Source organism: Pteropus alecto, unplaced genomic scaffold (genome assembly GCF_000325575.1).
Source record: "Pteropus alecto unplaced genomic scaffold, ASM32557v1 scaffold42, whole genome shotgun sequence".
Taxonomy (NCBI): domain Eukaryota; kingdom Metazoa; phylum Chordata; class Mammalia; order Chiroptera; family Pteropodidae; genus Pteropus; species Pteropus alecto.
This window is the reverse complement of record NW_006434825.1, coordinates 11,227,370-11,245,962: the sequence shown is the minus strand read 5'-3', so window position 1 is coordinate 11,245,962 and position 18,593 is coordinate 11,227,370. Positions and strand designations below refer to the sequence as shown.

The 18,593-nt window shown below is 39.9% G+C and overlaps 2 protein-coding genes and 1 pseudogene across 2 annotated transcripts in view; 1 reads left to right on the top strand and 2 right to left on the bottom strand.

The window, feature by feature from the left end:
* The window catches only part of CUNH16orf70 (chromosome unknown C16orf70 homolog), a 24,740-nt gene extending 19,529 nt beyond the window's left edge, over nt 1-5,211 (bottom strand). Inside the window, exons 1-2 of the mRNA XM_015587780.2 lie at nt 5,097-5,211; nt 4,811-4,948 (exon numbers count right to left, since the gene is read on the bottom strand). Of these exons, the coding sequence (XP_015443266.1) occupies nt 4,811-4,891 (81 nt within the window). The 5' untranslated portion in view covers nt 4,892-4,948; nt 5,097-5,211. The remainder of the gene's footprint in view (nt 1-4,810; nt 4,949-5,096) is intronic.
* Nucleotides 5,212-7,942: 2,731 nt separating this feature from the next.
* Nucleotides 7,943-8,060, top strand: LOC112478270 (annotated as a pseudogene).
* A 7,557-nt stretch (nt 8,061-15,617) lies between these two features.
* CBFB (core-binding factor subunit beta) overlaps nt 15,618-18,593 on the bottom strand; it is a 59,517-nt gene continuing 56,541 nt past the window's right edge. The window contains exon 8 of the mRNA XM_015587759.2: nt 15,618-16,051. Coding sequence (XP_015443245.2) covers nt 16,029-16,051 — 23 coding nt within the window. The 3' untranslated portion in view covers nt 15,618-16,028. The remainder of the gene's footprint in view (nt 16,052-18,593) is intronic.

Genomic DNA, 18,593 nt, shown 5'->3' with positions numbered 1-18,593 from the left:
TTCCTGAAATAAAGCAAGGACCCCTGTGTGGTTACTTGGGTTATCCATTTACTGACATCTACCACTGTGTTTAAGCATTAGTCCCTGCAGTAAAGCCTGGGCTGGGAGTGGGGGGCCACTAAGGTCTACAGATATGTGAGTAAATAAAAGTTTAATAAGCAGCAAGCATTAAGGGAACAGCTGGATTGCATAGGGAGTGATGATATACAAAAAGGCTCCTGGAAATGGGGACTTCTGTACTAATCCCAAGCAGACAAAGGGTGTGGAAAAGGAAAAGGTAGCATGAACCAAGAAACAGAGTGAGAAAAGAACTGACTCCATGACTCTGGACACCAAGGTTCTGGTTCTCTTCTGTCATGGATTATATATATTTTAGGGCAATTCCTTCCTGTCTTCCTTTGTGGCATCTGTCTCCTCATCTCTCAAATGAGAGTCTGTAGGAACACATCACTTGTAAGGGCTCGACAAAAAAGTTACAAATCCCACATCTACCAGAATCAACTTCTTTTACTAAAGATTTTCACTGGATCCTTACTTATCTACTCACAAATATCCTCTAAATCTTAACACTTGATTTTTGAACTCATGGCCCATTACAAATAGATTTATATATGCCTCCAGTTTAAGAAATCCAAATCCTAACGGCATTTCAAAGATTTCAAGGATTCACAGGGAATAGCAAAGAGTATGTTTCAGAGTCCATTAGATTTTAAACAAGAAACACAGAGAGACAATTTAAAACAAAGTCCCAGACAATCTAAAAACAAAGACTCACAACTTTGAGTACAAGGACAATATGTCTGTTATTCACCTCTCTAGATCCCCAGCACCCAGCACAGGGCTGACCACATAGTGGGTACTGAATAAATATTCAGTGGGACTAAAGGATTATAGGGGTAGGTAATAAGAGAAAGGGAGAAAGACGGACCACCATGTGACACTGGGGCAATACAGTGACTCACGTTCAAGATCAATTTACCTCTGATTCAAGGAAAGATGTGCAGAAAAGAGCTTACACACAAAAAATTAGGTTAAAAACACATGGCCCATTTACATTTAAACAATGATCCGATCCTGCCTTCATTCAATAATCCATTCTACAATTGGAAGAAAGTTGGAGGGAACAGACTTTAAACAAGGTACTTTTCAGCATTCTATAGCATAGGGCCTAGCACATAGTAGAGGCTTAATAAATGTTTGTTGAGAATATGAACAAGTAGGAAAGCATCCATGCTGTCTCTCTCAGAGGGAACAGACAAACGTCTACCTATGTGGAGAAGACATATAAGCTTGGTTAGGGGCCGAGAAAGAGAAGAGCACATGGTTTCTCTGACCCATGTGGTATAAACCAGTTTCTTGAGGGAAAGTTCTTTTCCTTCTAATCACATAAAATTCCTGGTCTTGGATTCTTTGCATCCTGAGTCATCAGGGAGAAATCACCTGAAGGAGATAAAGCAGCCAAATGACCAGTTGTCACAAGGCTGCTGGTAAAGGAAGGCTACAAAAGGCCTTTAAAGGGAACCAATCATATGTATGGCAAAGACACTAGAGCACTATCTCAGACCTAATAAGATACATAACCCCCAAAAGCAGGTGGAGTCTATGGTCAGCCTTCTAAACTGTACAAATCCTATGTTTTACAGATCTCATCATTTGCTTACTTATAAGCCTCCAATGGCTGGCTTCCCATTATGAGGAAAACACCCAAACAACTTACCATCACCTAAGGGCTCTGAATATTCTACCCACCTCTACCTTTCTTTTCACTGCTCACCATGCCTCACTTTGTTCCTAGCACAGATCTTTCCCACCTTAGGCCTTTGCACTAGTTCTTCAGTGCTGGAATGTTCTTCAGATATCTTGTTCCTTCTTATTCTCCAGGTCTAGGTTTACACCTCACTTCCCTGACTACTTTATCTAATGAAGCCTCCCATCCCATTTATCTTCCTGTAGTGCCTCATCTATACTTCCTTAAGGATAGACACATGGCTGTCTTAATGCTGTACCCCTAGGCTGTATTACTGCTTGGCACAATAGTAGGTGCTCATATATATCTGCTGAGCTATGAAGGCAATTAGGTAGAACACGTAGGTCCTGTGCCACAGACCCTGGTGACCATCCTTCTTTTCTGAGAACTCACATCCTCTTGTCAATATCACCCTCTCCTGCTTTCCTTTAACTTTCCACATCTCTATGACTGGCAGTATTTTCTTTTGCCCATCTCTCATTCATTCAACCAACCACCTAGTTTCTGACTCTCTCTGAACTCCCCAGGTCAGGTCAAGTCCCTTTTCGCATTCCATAGCACCCTATATAACCTCTGCCCTCAATATCATAAAATGAATCATTTCTGTAATCCTTTCTTCCTACTAGACTAAGCTCTTCAGGACATATATGACCATTTCTTACTCAACTTTCAATGTTTGTAAGCACAGTCCACATAAGTACATGCTGCCTTCAACTAAGTGAGCCTTCAGTCTCTCTGGAACAAGGTGATCTCGAAGAAGGCTATTCTCCAGTGACCCTTAAATCTATCCACTTGAGGCATTTTCAACACTAATTTCAAAAACAAATTCAGAGACATGCCTCCACACTAAAACATTTCAAATTTGCACTGTCTCTACTCCACCACTGATCGAGCCATCAGTGGCATTCTTAGAGATTCCCCTGGCCTAGGTTTTCTTGTCCCTGTGTTGCTGGCATTTCCCTAATCCCCCAACATCAAACATAGGTCAGGAAGGCAGCCAAGAAGTTGAATGCAGTTCCTCATTATGATGCCAGGAGGATGATGGCAAGGGCTAGATACATCTGCATTTGCACAGATTCCAAAAAGAAACCTGGCGATAAAGCTGAGCCCATCCTCAGAAGGGCAGAGCAGTGGGAAGCAAGAAATTCCTGTCCAGTTACTTTTTATCATCTCTACTTTTCTGAGCCTATTCCTCACCTGACAAATGGAGATTACAGGGTTGTGGAGACTTGAATTAAGTACTGGCTGCTTCTCTAGCCTGGGAATGAAATTCTAAAGCACAGACCTAGTTCTTGGATCTATCCCCACCTATTACCCCCAACTGCTGTTTAGGTGTGTTGAGGGCTGAGGAGATTAAGAGGGAAAAATGACTCTTTTTTTTTTCCAGGCTGGGGAAGTTAAATGACCACCATTTTTCAAACAAGCACAATTTTAAAGTGTGAATTTTTAAGACCCACAAAGGAATTATCAAGGCTCAGGCCCCCTTTATGAGATTTCCCCCAAAGTTCAATTCTGGACCCAATGAACAGAAATGTTATTTTCACTGTTTTTGGTTGTTATTTAGACAATTTGAAAGAACTAACCATACTCCTGACTTCTGGAAACTGGAAAAAGTTAGGAGTGGGGGTTAAGGTATCAAAACAATAGTTGAGAGAAGCCTTGCTCTCCCACCTTGCTTTTTGGAAATCGTGGTCTCAAATGACATCCTTATCACCACTTTTGGCCAACAGAATCTCTACCACTGAGATCCACAATTTAGTTGCAACACCAAGCACAATTTGAAGCTATGGCTGTGGTTCTCACTCTGCCTGTTAAGTCCTGGAGTGAGGAGAAGCTGTGGGTAGGGAGGTTCTTTCCTAACTAGAAGCCAAACAGCATCAGCCCAATGAATAGGTCTGGAGGCAAAGATATCAACTAGCCTCCCAAACAAGCTCTTGATGCTTCACAAGAGGCTGGGGTATTTCATACCACCTAAAATTTTGGGAAGTGCTCTTACAGGAGTGGTATAAGTTATGAGAGAATTTGGCTAAGACCTCGCAATAAAACTGGCTCCTACAACCCAGGAAGCTTATAGTTCAATTCATGGAGAAAACTGAGCACCAGCAGGGCCCTACCAGCAATCTGTTCCGCCCAGTTTCTCACCTATCCTGTCTCCATAGATATGAGTCTTCCAGATTCAAGGATAAGTTATAGCTCAATGGAGCAGCTGACTCAGTCCAGTAGCCCAAATTAGTGTGACAAAAGTTCAGGCCTGCACAAACAGCACCAACACCTGCTCCCTACCCCCTTTTCCTAGTGCTAGAACATCAAAGTAAACAAACACTAGAGTTACTGAATGCAAATATTTGTACATATAAAGGTAGTGACGTTGGGGATGGGGAAAAACTGAACCAAACTGCCCATTTTCTACAAACTAAATGCTACTTTCCCTGAACTCCTATTTCATTCTCAGCTAAGGTTTGGGTTTAGGATTACACCACACATCTACACAATAAAAACGAGAAGGAAACAAGTCAGAAGTTCCTTTAACACACAAAACTCTCAACTCCTTTGACCAGATCTCCAACATGTAATGATTGGGGGATCAGAGCCTAGGTTCCCCTTCCGAAGGGGCAACATCCACACCCAGAAAAGCAAAGGGAGACAGCCAGCTGTGGAATTTAAGGGATCAGTCACTTCTTAGCTATTTCGTCTGTACATGCGAATGAGAACAATAGTATCGACCCTCAGACCCCAAGGAGGACACCTTGAAATAATTACGCACCAGAGAGCAGGGCTTGGCCTCGAGTATTTGGGGAGTGTCGGTAATTGTTGTTATTATTATTACTACAGTACCACTGCCCGGGGAGGGGCCCTGTTGAGGCCTGAGGCGAGGGCATCGGGACCCACCAGAGCGACACACTGGAGGGTCGTGCGTGTCGGAGCAGGTATCTAGTGACTGGAGCCAAAGAGCCAAGAGGACGGAAGAGGCGAGGAGACAGGCGCAGGGGAGAAAAAGGCCAGAGACCAGAGATGGGAAGGGTATGGAGAGAAAGACCAGAAAATAGGGTCCCGAAGGAGGACCCGACACCCACACTTACCCAGAGTGAATTCCCATTGCTCGTTCCCCAGAGAGCGCTCGGGAACCACCTCCAGATCCAGCATTGGTTCGGCTCGCCGGGCCAGGGCGGCCTCCCTGCGGCAGCGCAGACAGGACCGGAGCTGAGAAGACAAAGCAGCAGGTGACCCGCCGTCCCAGCCGTCCCGCAGCGGCCCTATTTCCACCTCCTCCCCGGTCGCCGGCGGCACCGGCCCAACACAACACCACACCACACGACACGACACCACACCACACCACACCACATCTCACCTCACCTCACCTCACCAGCAGCGGCCGCGGCAACAAGAGCAGCGGCAGCAGCAAGGGTATCTGCAGCAAAAGTGGCGTGCCCGGCCGTAAAGTGTGGCGAGGGCGGGGCGAAGGCGGGATTTCAATTGCGGGGGAGGAGCCTGAGGCGGAGTCGCGCACGCGCCAACTCTGGATCAGATGGCTGTGATAATCGTCTGGGGAAGGCCGAGGAAGGCCTGGAACGAGGAACCATATCCTCTGTGAACTTCCACATCTGAACACCGCACTGTACACGTTTCACATGTCTACACCAGGATGTGTACTCCACAGAACACACACGCGACATGATTGTACAAACCTCGTCTGCTGTCTACACGCACGTCCCAGTCACATTCACTGGGGCCAAAAGGCGAGTTCTGAGGGTGCACTGTCTGAGGCCCAGCAGGGCGGAAGGACGTGGAGTCCCAGAGCCCCAAGGCCCGCAGGCGTCCTCTCACCTTCAGTTGGGGTCGAAACTGACTCAGGCTGCAGCTGCCTCTAGTTGTTCAGAAATGACTCCCCCGCCCAAGCTGCCGCTAGAATTTTGGGTCGAACTCAAAGAGAGTGAGGAGTGTGCTCAAGTTCTTGTGTTGTTGCGGAGAGAGTTGGGGGAGAGGAATAGGTAGAACTGAGGGGTGATTTGGGCCTCTGAGCTGACCACATCCAGATGTGTGCAGTCCCCCCCCAGCCCGCGCCAAAGGGCCCCAGAGGTTGCTGGCAGCAGCTCAGACTCAAGCCAGAGCTAGCTTTGCTGCCAATGCTGTGTGGTCTTGACCAAACCCCTCTGGTGCTCTTTGTGCCTTAGTTTCCTCATCTGCAAGTCATTTGGCTTGCGCCCTGGGGCACTCTAAACTAAGAGGCAACCAGGCCTCTTCTGGAGCCAAACCTTCATGGAAGCAGTCTCTGGATTCTCACAAACCCTGAGACATGAGATTATATACCACACTTTACAGGAGAAAAAGATGAGGCTCAGAATGGTTAATGAGTCCTCATGGCTCTAGGTGGTAGAACCCAAGTTCTTTTGCATTGCCCCTTGAAGGTATTTAGGAGGGAAGAGAGTGACATACTAAATTCTCAAACTGGCTTAGTAGGAATGTAACTTGGGAGGCTCTATCAAAACTTGAAGTCACTGCTGCTGGAATTAAAGGAAACATGAAGAAGGATGTCCATTGCAGCATTGTATGCCAGAACAACTAAAACTAATTAAACTCTGATATATATATATTAGGATGTTTTAAAAATAAAGTATATCCCTATATGCTGGCATGGAAAGAGCTCTAAGGGAAAAAAGCCTGGTGTAAAATTGTATAGTATTGTTACCAGAGAGTGGGGATGCTCTCCCGGCATGTTGTCCAGGTTCTTGATGTCTCGAACAAAGAATTGAGCAAGACACCGAAATACAGCAGAAAAGCTTTATTAGAAGGGAAAGTACACTTCCAGATGTGGAAGCAGACCTGTGCAAAAGAAGCGTGGCTCAAAAGGCCTGGTGACAAAGCCTTTGAGGTTTTTATCCCTATTTGCTGTGAGTGGTTACTTTTCTTAGAGGGGTGGGCTTCCTTGATTGACAACTAAGATTGACAGGACTCAGCGATTCATCATTTGCTTTCTGTGCATGTTCGTTCCCAGAATTCAGTGTTATAATGATATTAATGAACTTCTGGCATACGCATCACATTATAATGGTATAATGAGGCTCAGGTGAGTTGAAGGTTGTTGGGGTCTTCATTGTGCAGGTGCGACTGACTGGCTTAAACTGGTGCCTAATTCTCTGTTTACTTGTTTCTTTGTATGAGTTACTTTTAGCTTAAAAATGCCTTCTGGCTTGTTTAATTGTGGGCGGATTAGGGCGGACCCTTTCTATAGGATGGGATGACCTTAGTGTCTTTGCAGGCAGACTGGAAGGAAAGCCCCTAACTTTCCTAACTCTTTTCTAAGAGCCATGAACCCCCTTATTATTAGTATGGATGCTGAGGAACAGGAGGTCACTTTTTCCGTATCCGCTTCCTGCTAAGAAGGGTCGTTGTCCCTGCCTGCTGGGGTTTCCTGGAGCTCTCTCCCTTTCTGCCTCAGTCAGGGTGGGGTCTTGGGTTTCCTGCTGTAGTGCCGCCTCAGTCCCTAGACAAGGAAAAGAACATACAAACTTGTTATTTAAATCATACATCTATTAATTTTTATTATCGATTTGCCTATTAAGCAAGTAAAGGGAAACAGGCCTGGTTAATATATTTTGTAAAGAGTGAAAAAAGACCTTTGGCCTAAAGTCCCCTCCCCTTTCAGACTCTAAGGGCCCTGTCTGGCCTAACATTATTTCTGCTAACAATGGGCCTATGACCCTTATCTATGGCCAGAGGATCTGAGTCACCAGATAGGGAATTTTCCTAAAGAAAAGAGGGAAGCAAAAAGAGGGAAGGTTTTCTAAAAAGATTAAGAACCCTGCAAAAGATGTCCCTTTTCATTTCCTGCTAAAAGATTAAGAATTTTAAAAGTGATGTCCTGTATCAGTATGATCCCTTTTTATGTAAAAACAGAAATAAAAGAAACATTGGCCATACCAAAAAGGGAGAAAGATAAGACAAAAATTTATCAACAATACCTAATACCAGAAAGGGACAGGGGACAGGGATCAGGGAACATTCACCTTTTACCATGCATGACAAGCATTAAAGATACCTTTAGGAAAAGTTAGTTGAGCAGCTGGCCTAGATGGTGTGGGAAGGAGATCTGGAAAAAAAACTTCTAAGGTTGTTGAGGAGTATTCTTTTTAGTCAATTTAAATGTACTCAGATCCAACCAGACTAGGAATGGTTCTTCTATTAAAAAACACTTGAGTCTATGGCCATACCACCCTGAACAAACCTGATCCCGTCTGATCTCAGAAGCTAAGCAGAGTCAGGCCTGGTTAGTACTTGGGTGGGAGACCACTAGGAAGACCAGGTGCCGTAGGCATAATAAACAAACCAACAAACAAAAAACACTTGGAGGGACTTATTTCTGGTGGACGAAGAGGGGTGGGGCAAGCTGAGTGGGGTATGAGAGAGGAAAGAAAAAATTAAAGAGAAGGCCACACACTGGATAATGATGTGAAAAGGATTTTTAGTTTGGAAAACCTAAGAAACAGAAAGAACAAGGTTGGGGAGGCCCCTAAGAAATTTCCTGTTGGGATAATAGGCAGATTGGTTTCTGTGAACAATGTCAGTCAACAACAAATGGCTATCTTTGCTAATTATGCTATTCCCAAACCTTTGACTTAAGTGTGATCCACTTAGGTTTTTGTCAGGAGTGGGAGTGACAGCTTTGGGATGGTGGTCTGGGAGGAGGCCATATCCTAGAGGTTGGTACACAGAGTGGAAGCAAGAGGTGCCTCAGGGGAATAAGACAACTTGGGAGAATGTCAGCAACTTCCATTGCTCCCAACTGAGGGTGAGGATGTTTAGAAAAATTGAACTGACTGCTGGTGGACTGCTAAGTATATTCAAGAAGCATGGGTACTATTTGTGGCAGTTCAAGCCAAACATGCAAGGACAGGCTCAGGTGAGAGTACAGTGGTTAAGCATATAAGCATAGGAATTTAAATCCTAGTTCTGCCATTTAATAGTTTTGTGCCTTGGGCAAGTGGCTTAACTTCTCCATGCCTTTGTTTCCTCATTTGTAAAATAACCATGTGGTGGCTGAAAAATGACTACTTGAGATTTATTACTTGTAGGAAATTACTGTTTGACTATCACCATGGGAACAAAAGGCTTTTGATCATAGGAACATAACATTCTGATAACAAACTTTCTGCTTCTGTACTCCCCGCTTGCGCACCCTGACCTATAGGTTGACAGGTAGTGAATAGGAGAAAAATAGACCTTTATGTTCAGACAGAATGAGGAATGGGATTTAGGGCTTAAAAACTCTGTACCTCTACCTTTCAGGGTTGCTTAATTTGGAGTCTGCGTACCCCTGGCAGACCCAGCTGAGTAGTGTGATTCCTATAACTCACTGATTTCTGGTGGTCCGTGTGTCTTTCAGGGGCTGACGGCTACAACAACCATACCTCAAAGATGTGTTAGGAGGACTGCACTTATAGGAGTGTCTGATTTTGTATATAACGAATTTTTTAAAAATCTAATAGTGACAGGGAATTGATGGAATCCATTGACAGGATCTACAAACTGGATGTAGATGAGGGAGAAAAGGAGTCAAAAATAAAAACACAGTTTTCCACAGTTTGGGTAGCTATATGGATGGTGGTGTCATTCAAACAAGAAAGTGACTGGGGGAACTGACATTGGAGGCTGGAAGAATACCAGTATCTGTGTTAAAACTGTCATATATAACTTAGAGGGCAGGAAATATACTAAATTTGAAGCCCTAGGTGAAGAGCTTGGAAAACAGAATTTTAGTACCAGGGTTACTATTGGTTGCATTTCTCAAGGTAAAAAAAAAAAAAAAATTTTCCATTTGAAAGCAGAAATAAAAGTTTACTGCATCCAGCAAATCAGGGATGGGGCCAAGGGTCATGGAAAACAGTGAACTGGGGAGCCTCTCCCAATCGGCCTTTCAAAGAACACTCCCCTCTCTCAGGGTAGAGGGCCCTCAAATTCTCCCCAATGACATTCCATAATTTTTATAAGGCCAGACTTTATTCTTCCCCTTTCTGAATGGAAGTGTTTCCTGCAGTTTTCCTGTCCCTACTTCACCACTGTATACTGACTGTGTAGAGAACAGATAACCACATATCATAGAGTTTTAGCTCAATGCCTGACCAGATGAGACTTTGTGGTTGTCTCTATGGTAGGTGTATTTTGAGAGAAGTAAAATTAAATATTTAATAATCAAGAGTGGCCTGTGATAGTCATTAGAGCTATCCGCAAATATTTTGACTCTTACTTGGGCAAAAGGTATGATTGCAATTCCCCGCCCAGGTGAATTTGGATATGGCCCTGTGATTTGTTAGGTCCAATGAAATGTAAACAGAAGTTACATGTGTCAATTTCAGGTGAGTTTTAAAAGCCGGTGCCTTTTCATTACACTATCTTCTTAAGGCTGTATCACATATCTGGCAATGTTCCAGCGACTGCTCTATGTCAATACTGATGATATTCAGCAAATAAAAGATAAGTCTTTGCTTTCTTCCCGTAAGTGGCCTGAAGTGATCTCCAAAAATGGTTCGCTATCAACTTGACCCAGAAAACCCCACAAAATCATGCAATTCAAGAGGTTCAAATCTTCGTGTTCACTTTAAGAACACTCGTGAAACTGCCCAGGCTATCAAGAGTATACATATCTGAAAAGCCATCAAGTATCTGAAGGATGTCACTTTACAGAAGCAATGTGTATCATTCTGTCGTTACAATGGTGGAGTTGGTAGGTGTGCCCAGCCAAACAATGGGGCTGGACACAGGGTTGGTGGCCTAAAAGGAGTGCTGAATTCTTACTGCGCATGCTTAAAAATGCAGACTAATGCTGAACTTAAGGGTTTATATGCAGACTCTCTGATCATTGAGCGCATCCAGGTGAACAAAGCTCTCAAGATGTGAACTTAAAGAGCTCATGGCCAGATTAATCCCTACATGAGCTCTCCCCACCACATTGAGATGATCCTTACTGAAAAAGAGCAAATTGTTCCTAAACCAGAAGAGGAGGTTGTGCAGAAGAAAGATATCCCAGAAGAAACTGAAAAAGACAAAAATATATGGCCCAGGAGTAAATTTAGCATCAAATAAATGCTAATAAAAGAGAGAGAAAAAAAGTAAGTCTTTAGGCCAATAAAGTTTTGGGGTCTTAAGGCAACGTAACTAGCCTATCCTGGCAAGTAAAACAAAAAATTGTCAATTACGTCTCTTGTACTTTCTTCTCAAGTTTGAAATATCTCCATGCCCACTAAACTACCATTAATCTCTCTACTGGGTGACCATATGATCAGTGGGACTGCTTTTGTTTCCAGTCTTGCTCCCTCCAATCAACCAAAATGAGCTTTATCAAGCACCAATTCCCTCAAACTCACAACCCATATTTGCCCTTGGGAACGGTTCAAACGTTTTAACATGGCTGGAAAAGCCCACCCAGCATTGCATGTGACCCTCACCCTGGCCTCTGTGAACCCTTTCAGATTTAATCTAACTACTCCATTTCACGTTCATCATAATCAACTGCTCTTAGTTTCTCAAAGTTGCCATGATCTTGGCCTGACTGCCTGTAATATTTTTGTCACTTTCTCTTTGCTGCCATCCTTTGAGATTTCAGCTCAAATGTCTCTTCTGACCACCCACACAGACAAGGTTAGATGTACTCTGTAACAGGAAGAATTTCCAATAACTTAAATGTTATTACTGCTTTTGGTCAGTTTTTGAGCTAGACTGTACTAGACCATGTCTATTTTGGGCACTGAATATACGCTTTTTTCTCTATACGATCTGAGGGGTAAAATAATCATACTTTAATCTTTTAAAACAGTAAGCCTCAATATTTTTTTAAACTTTTTTCTTTTGGCTGTATATGTCCTTTGCCCACTTAAAATCTTAATATCGATGTGAGCCAACACGTGCAATTAAAAAATTTCTAGTAGCCACATTAAAAAGGAAAAAGATAAAATTAGTTTTATTTAACCCAATATATCAAGTATCAATATAACTTGGCATATAAAAATATATGCAATCAAAATAAAAAATTAGTGAAATATCCTACATTCTTTTTTGGGGGGTAATAAGAGCTTTGCTATCTGGTGAGTATTTTACACTAGAAGTGCATCTGAACTCAGACACTAAATTTTCAAAGGCTGAGGTGAAACAGTCTTCCCAAAACAACGTTTTAACAGAAAAATATCTAACATTGCCTGACTTCTAAAATTTAAATTTAAAAAATAAAATTCAGTTTCTTGGTTGTACTAGCCACATTTCAAATGCTCAACAGCCACATGTGGCTGGTTCCTACCATATTGGATTATCATGGATATAGATTATCTTTTCTAATCAAAAATTTCCCTCCATATCTTATCTACTCATATTTCCCAGTCTCTGAAACCTGAATAAGGTCAATAAAAACCTTAACTCTAAGTTGCTTACATTATTCTAATCAGAAGTTGAGTTGAATACAGTGACTTACTTACCTGTTTGAGTACTTTATAAACCAAACTGCCACTTCCAGCCATAATCCTACCCACAATAGTAATTTTCTAGTCTTGAAACATTTTTGAAAAGCTATATATGTATATGAGATTGTGATGCAAGAAAGGAAATAGATACTATCTAGGGGGAACCATGCCTTGAAATCTGCCTGCAAAAGACTGAAATCTTACCTTTAAAGAATGTCTGGAAGATCAAAACACCAATGTTGTCTTGTAAATATTCGTGTATGTCTTTGTGTATAAACACACACACATATATATATGTGTGTGTGTGTATATACATATATGGCAGTATGGCTGTTATGGTTTTAAAAATGCATCCACTAACTGCTGACATCCCACCCTTCAAGAGATAAAACTTAATGCCTCCCTTGTGAGCATGGGCCTGACCCAGTGACTCATTTCTAACATAGAGAATATGGCAACCTAAGATTAGGTTATTAAAAAGATTGGCTTTCATCTTGGGCATGCACTCTTTCTTGGAACACTTACTCTGGAGGAAGCCAGAAGCCAAGCTAGGGGTTGCACTACGAAGACGCCCATGTGGCAAAAAACTGAAGGTCTCCATCTTCACACCTAGCAAGGTATTAAGGGCTTTCATCCGATGATCTCTGAGAAACTGAGGCTAGTCAATGACCACATGAGTGAGCTTGGAAGGGGATCCTTGAGATGACTATAAGCTCAGTCTGACAACTTAACTCTAACCTCAGGAGAGACTTTGGACCAGACCATTGAACTTAGCTTCTTCCAGATTTCTGACCCTCAGAAACTGTGAAGTGATGTTTATTGTTGTAAGCTGCTAAGTTTTGGGGCAATGTGTTATGCAGCAATGAAAAATTCAAACAATGGCTTATAGCTTGCAAAAGCTCCCCGCTGCCAAATGAAGCATAAATCAAGTAAGATATTTCTTTTCCCAAGCAGCTCGAAACAAGCATATCAAAGTACCTGTTTCTAGAGGTGATATACTTACTAAAAACATGATGCTACTCCTCAAAAACTTTGAAATTAACCCTCAGAATATGAATCTTGTTTTTTGAAATTTTGCTTAATAGTGCCAATTTAACATTTAAAAGTATTTGTCATCTGCATTAAGTCTGCTGGGGAATAAGTAAATTTTTTCATATAGATCAAGCATAAGGCATGCTTCTAAAGTAAAAGGCTTAATTTTTTGGTGTAGGAAAATGCCAAGGAAAGTCCTAAAAATGTATGATATAACACCAACACAATCAAATTAAGTGTATATTCCTAAAATGACTAGCTGAAAAGAGGTACTAATTTGGATGTGTAATTTTTGGAATTCTTACTCCCCTCCAAGGTCACTGCTTGACAGTCATCTCATAAGATGGGTAAATCAAGCCAGAATTTTTGAAAACCATAATATACATTGGGAAATTAGTATTCTGTGATATTTATATATTCTTTAGAATTAGCAGAAATAACCACTAGATGCCAGTGTTGTTTTTTTAAAGTTAAAAAGCAGGATGAAGGGACAGTTCAAAAACAAAATCAATTTCATGTCATAACAAATCCTAGAACAGAAACTGTTGGATTATGTTAATAAAGAGCCAAGATCCTGTTTTCACTACACAGAAGTTTATTGTGAAAGTAAATTAAACATACAAACACACAGTATGGCTAATGGTGGCAAAAGCAATCTGGTAGCTTAAGGCAAGTTTTAATGGAGATGAATTTAGAAAAGATGATGCAATGATGTAATTCTGTTTAAATATAGATTATGGAAAAATATCAAATTGCATCAATAACTTAATAAAAGTAGTTTTCAAAGCCTGCATTATTGGAAAAAAAGGGCTCATGATCTTAATGCCAGCATTAAGACAGACGGAAGCAGCACAGTGCTAAATGACAGAAAAAATTCAGTATTTACAGAAGGATGGCAACATGAACATCTGACATTTGATCTTAGTTACTGGTAGACTAAAATCCCTTAGCTAGAAGCAATAGAGAAAATGTACCATCATGTTATTTAAAAAAATATTTAAGTGCAGAAGTCAAAAACCAAGGAGCTCTGTGATAAAGTAACCTTAAAACACCACTGTAAGGACCACTTAAAAGGCGATTCCCTCAGGGGAAACTAGGGCACTGAGTGTGTAAACATGTGAGCTGCACAACACCAAATAACAACCAAATTCATTCATAGTACTTAGTTATACAAGATCAGCATGGTCTTTTATGATGCATTATTGTTTATAACAATTTAAACACACTCCTTACCATGCATGACTTCAAATATATAACAAACATTTTTAGTCTGAGATACAGGATATGTTTATGAATTATAAGACCTATATACAATGAAAGTCGCACCTCCCTTATCAATCAAGTATATATGTTTTAAATGCAATGACCTTATTCAGACTTCAGTTCACTTTCTGAATTGACCACGTCAGTTTTTCGAACTCTTTAAAATAATGCCATTCTATTATGATAAAATACATTTTTGCAAAAATTCAGAAATGTAGTAACATTTAATGAATGTGACCATGAAAAATATTGTAAGGAGGTGCCAAAGGATTTAGCACTTTTTTCCAGTTTTGTATTAAAAAAAAGTTGCATTCAATTTGACAGTGAGCCTATTTAAAAAATATTCTTATACTAATTCATCTCAAAAGGTTCTATTAATAGTCCTTTTGGAAAATACCATATATATAACCTGTGAATTTTTTCCCAGAATAATTAATGGAAGAAAATGTATCCTCTGCACCAATAAACATTTTCTAAGACTAATCTTCCATCACCCAGAATTGTTTTTACAAAAGCATGCATTATAAAATACACATAAAAGCAGCTATCTTAAACATGATTTTAATACAATATTACCTTTGTAGCTGATTCATCACTGTCTCCAGTTTAATATGCTGTTACATACATGAAGAAGCTCCAGTATCCCTTTTCTGATTGACTTAAAAAAAAAAATCCCTGAATAAAACAGAAGCCAGACTGTGACTTCTTTAGGCATTTCAGTAGAATATTATTTTCTATGGAGAACATCTCCAGACAAATTCATGATTACAGAACAGAATCGAAAACAGATCTGGGGCAGATTAGAGTTAATATCAATTAAAAATTTATATGTTTAAAAAAGAAAGAAAAGGAGCTGATCATCAACATTTAAAAGGATACTGCAACTTTAACAACTGTAAACTTTGTGTTAGAAGGCTGTGGCAGACAGCTCTATGCTACTAGGTTTTTAGCTTGTAAGTAACGCAAACGTATCAGCAGTTTTAAAATGCCATAGACAATAAAAACAAAAGGAAATGGAGGCAACAAAACAAAAAACCAAGAATGCCTAGCTAGAATGAAGCTGTATAACCAACACATCTAAAACTACCACCAAAAAAAAAAGGCAACTGATTGATTAGGGGGAAAAAACCCTCTGATAAAAACATTTTAATTTCTTGTTTTTAAATGACATGAACTTTTAAATTAAAATGGAGGGAGAAAACAAGAGTTTTGTAAGTACATAGTTTTACCTCACTACAATAATGCCAACAAGTTAGCTTGAATAGAAAAAAAATTTAAATTATTACTGGCTACATGCATACAAAATTAGAAATGCAGGTATTATAATCATAGTGCAAAACCATGGCAGTTTATGATGTCCTGTCACTGCCTAAGGTTGAGAAATAGACTGTAGTACCTCCAGTTATCACAGTTTCTGGTCTTCCAATCAATTATTTTTGTCGACTAGAAACAATGTATATGTAAAGATTGGGGGGCACACCTGCTGTGTTACTAATTAACGAAGTTTGAGGTCATCACCACCACCTAAATTGGAACCAGGACTAGGGTCTTGTTGTCTTCTTGCCTGCAATGACAAAATCATAATTTGGGGTCAAAACATGTTTTGAAAATCAAAGTGCCAAATAAATAAAAGTTTGCAACTAAAATATTTTGCTAAAGTTTCCTTAAAAACCAAGAATAAAAATCTCATATTCAAAAGGGAATTACTGAAATATGCACTATGTGTAAAAGAACAAATCTACATTTACAGTTTTACTTATAAAATTTGATGTATTTATCAAAAATATATTCTCTAGCAGATTTTAACTATTTTTTATTAGCAGACTGAACATTGACTAAATTTTAGCACAGTCCTTTCAATTAACTAGTTAGGTTAAAGTTATGCTGCATGGTTAAAATGAAAGAGCTATGGAATACTTATGGATTGAAAAAGTAATTTATGTTCCATACAGATGCTAAACGTCGTATAAGGACAGATCAATTCTGCAAAATCAGTGATGATGATATGAGGAGCTGGTTTCAGTCAATGAAAGCTAGCAAGGGGGCTGGGCAATGAAGAAACACTGAGAAAAGTCAATCCTAATTATATATTTAGAAATCACTACAAACTTACCAATAATACTTTGTGAAAAGGATATTTCGGCTTTTGTCTTAAGATAAGGGTAATTTTCAAAATATTTTAATAATACAGGACGACTCCAAAGGAGTACAAAGAACAGTCATCAGCCGCTGGAGTTCTCCCTACTGGTCATGGCTATGAAATTATGCCATGTGTTGGTCTGTTAATATTTTTGGTAAAAGCATGGAGAGGAATAAAGTCACTTTGCTATTTATTTCTTTTGTTTCTATTTACATTGTGAAGAAGCAATGAGGAAGATGTAAAGAAGACATTGTAAAGAAGGGTCAAGAATAGGAAAAATAAAAGCGGAGGGGAAGTCTGACAGAGTATGAATGAGAGCAGAGAAGTAAGAAAAAGAGAGCTGGGAGACTGGGAGGAAATTTAATGCTAAAATGGAAGATGTATGGGCAGTCACATGAAGGAGACAAATACAGAAACAGATTTAGGTTCAGAGAAAGAGCTTCTACAGGACTGGAATTCAACAACTGGATGAGCTGCCCTGAGAAGCAGTGGCGGTTTTCTAATGGAGGAGGCTGGATGTTTTAGAAGGAATTCTTCTGTGGGTAGTAAGCCTGACTAGATGATGGCAAAGAAACTCTGCACTTGATTATTCTAAAAGCATAAAGTCCATTATTTCTAGTTTCTTTCTCTCCAGTCAATCCACATGGCCCTTGATTCTCACTTATTAACAATTTTTCAGAACAGGGTTTTAATATAAAGCAGCCACCCACAAGCCTGTTGAGAACACTAATGTGTTTTTAATATTTATAAAATTAATCTAGATATTTTACCACAGACCTCTTAATATCAGTTGCTCGTTTCTTTCTTTCTTTTTTTTTTTTTTAATGTATCATCACCTAGAAACAAGGCAAATCCAATTTCTAGAAGGCAATTATGACAGGAGTCCAAAATGAAGAGACAAAAGGTGGGTCATCAGGTACTGAAGTTTTCCCTAGTGGTCAGGGCTGTGCAGAAGTAGCCAAGGGCAGTGATAACCAAAGGAAAAAGAATAAAATTTCTTGGTTGATTTCCATCCTTTTATTATCTAGATCATCAAATTGCTGAACATTCTTCATGAGAAAATGCCCTAATTATTAAAAATAGCTACAATGTATTGAGTGTATACTATGTCCAGATACTGTGCTAGTAATCATTTTATGTTTGAAACTTGGCTAAAAGAATACAGAATTACAGAATTTTAGAGCAGGATAGTACTTCAGAGATCTGATTCAACTCTCATTTTGCAAATGATGAACCCAAGAAGGTTAAGTGATTCCTCTAAGGTTACATAGTTAGCTGGTGGCAGTCAAAGACCTCTGGAAAAGATGAAACTTTAACTCACAATTAGCATTAATGTCAGCCTCTTAAGTCATTGCTATTTATCCTGATTGGTTAAGCTATAGGAGACACAGAGCAGAAATTTTAAGTCCTAATATGAAAAAAAGGAATGCACTTTCCCCAAACTCACTAAAAAAACCCAGGTCAGCAGACAATTGTAAACACCTGTTGCATACATAGGCTGCAAGAGCTGGCCTAACAGCTATATCAAAAATATAGCTCTTATAAAGTATACAGCTTCAGGAATACTTAAATATAAATATATTTAACTGACAGAACAAAATAAAACCAATAGTAGAAATAATCTACATTTCTTGGCTTGGATGGGGATGGCTCTACCAACTTATCTGTGATCTTAGACAAGCTTCTTACCCTCTTTTAGCCTCAATTCCTCAAAATAGAGATACACCTTCTAAGAGCATTTAAGATTCAAGTGTAAAGCAAATATTGTAGTGTCTCCATCTATGTCATCATTTCTCACATGTGGTACATAATAAGCACTCATGGTGTTGTTATTACAACAAAGCTGTTCACCGCTTCTCAATTTATCTAAAAGAACTTCTCAAATGTTAAAATCTGCTTCCTATAGATAAGGGTAATTTTTACAAACAAAAACAAGACTAAAAAAATAATTTTTATATTATGACAG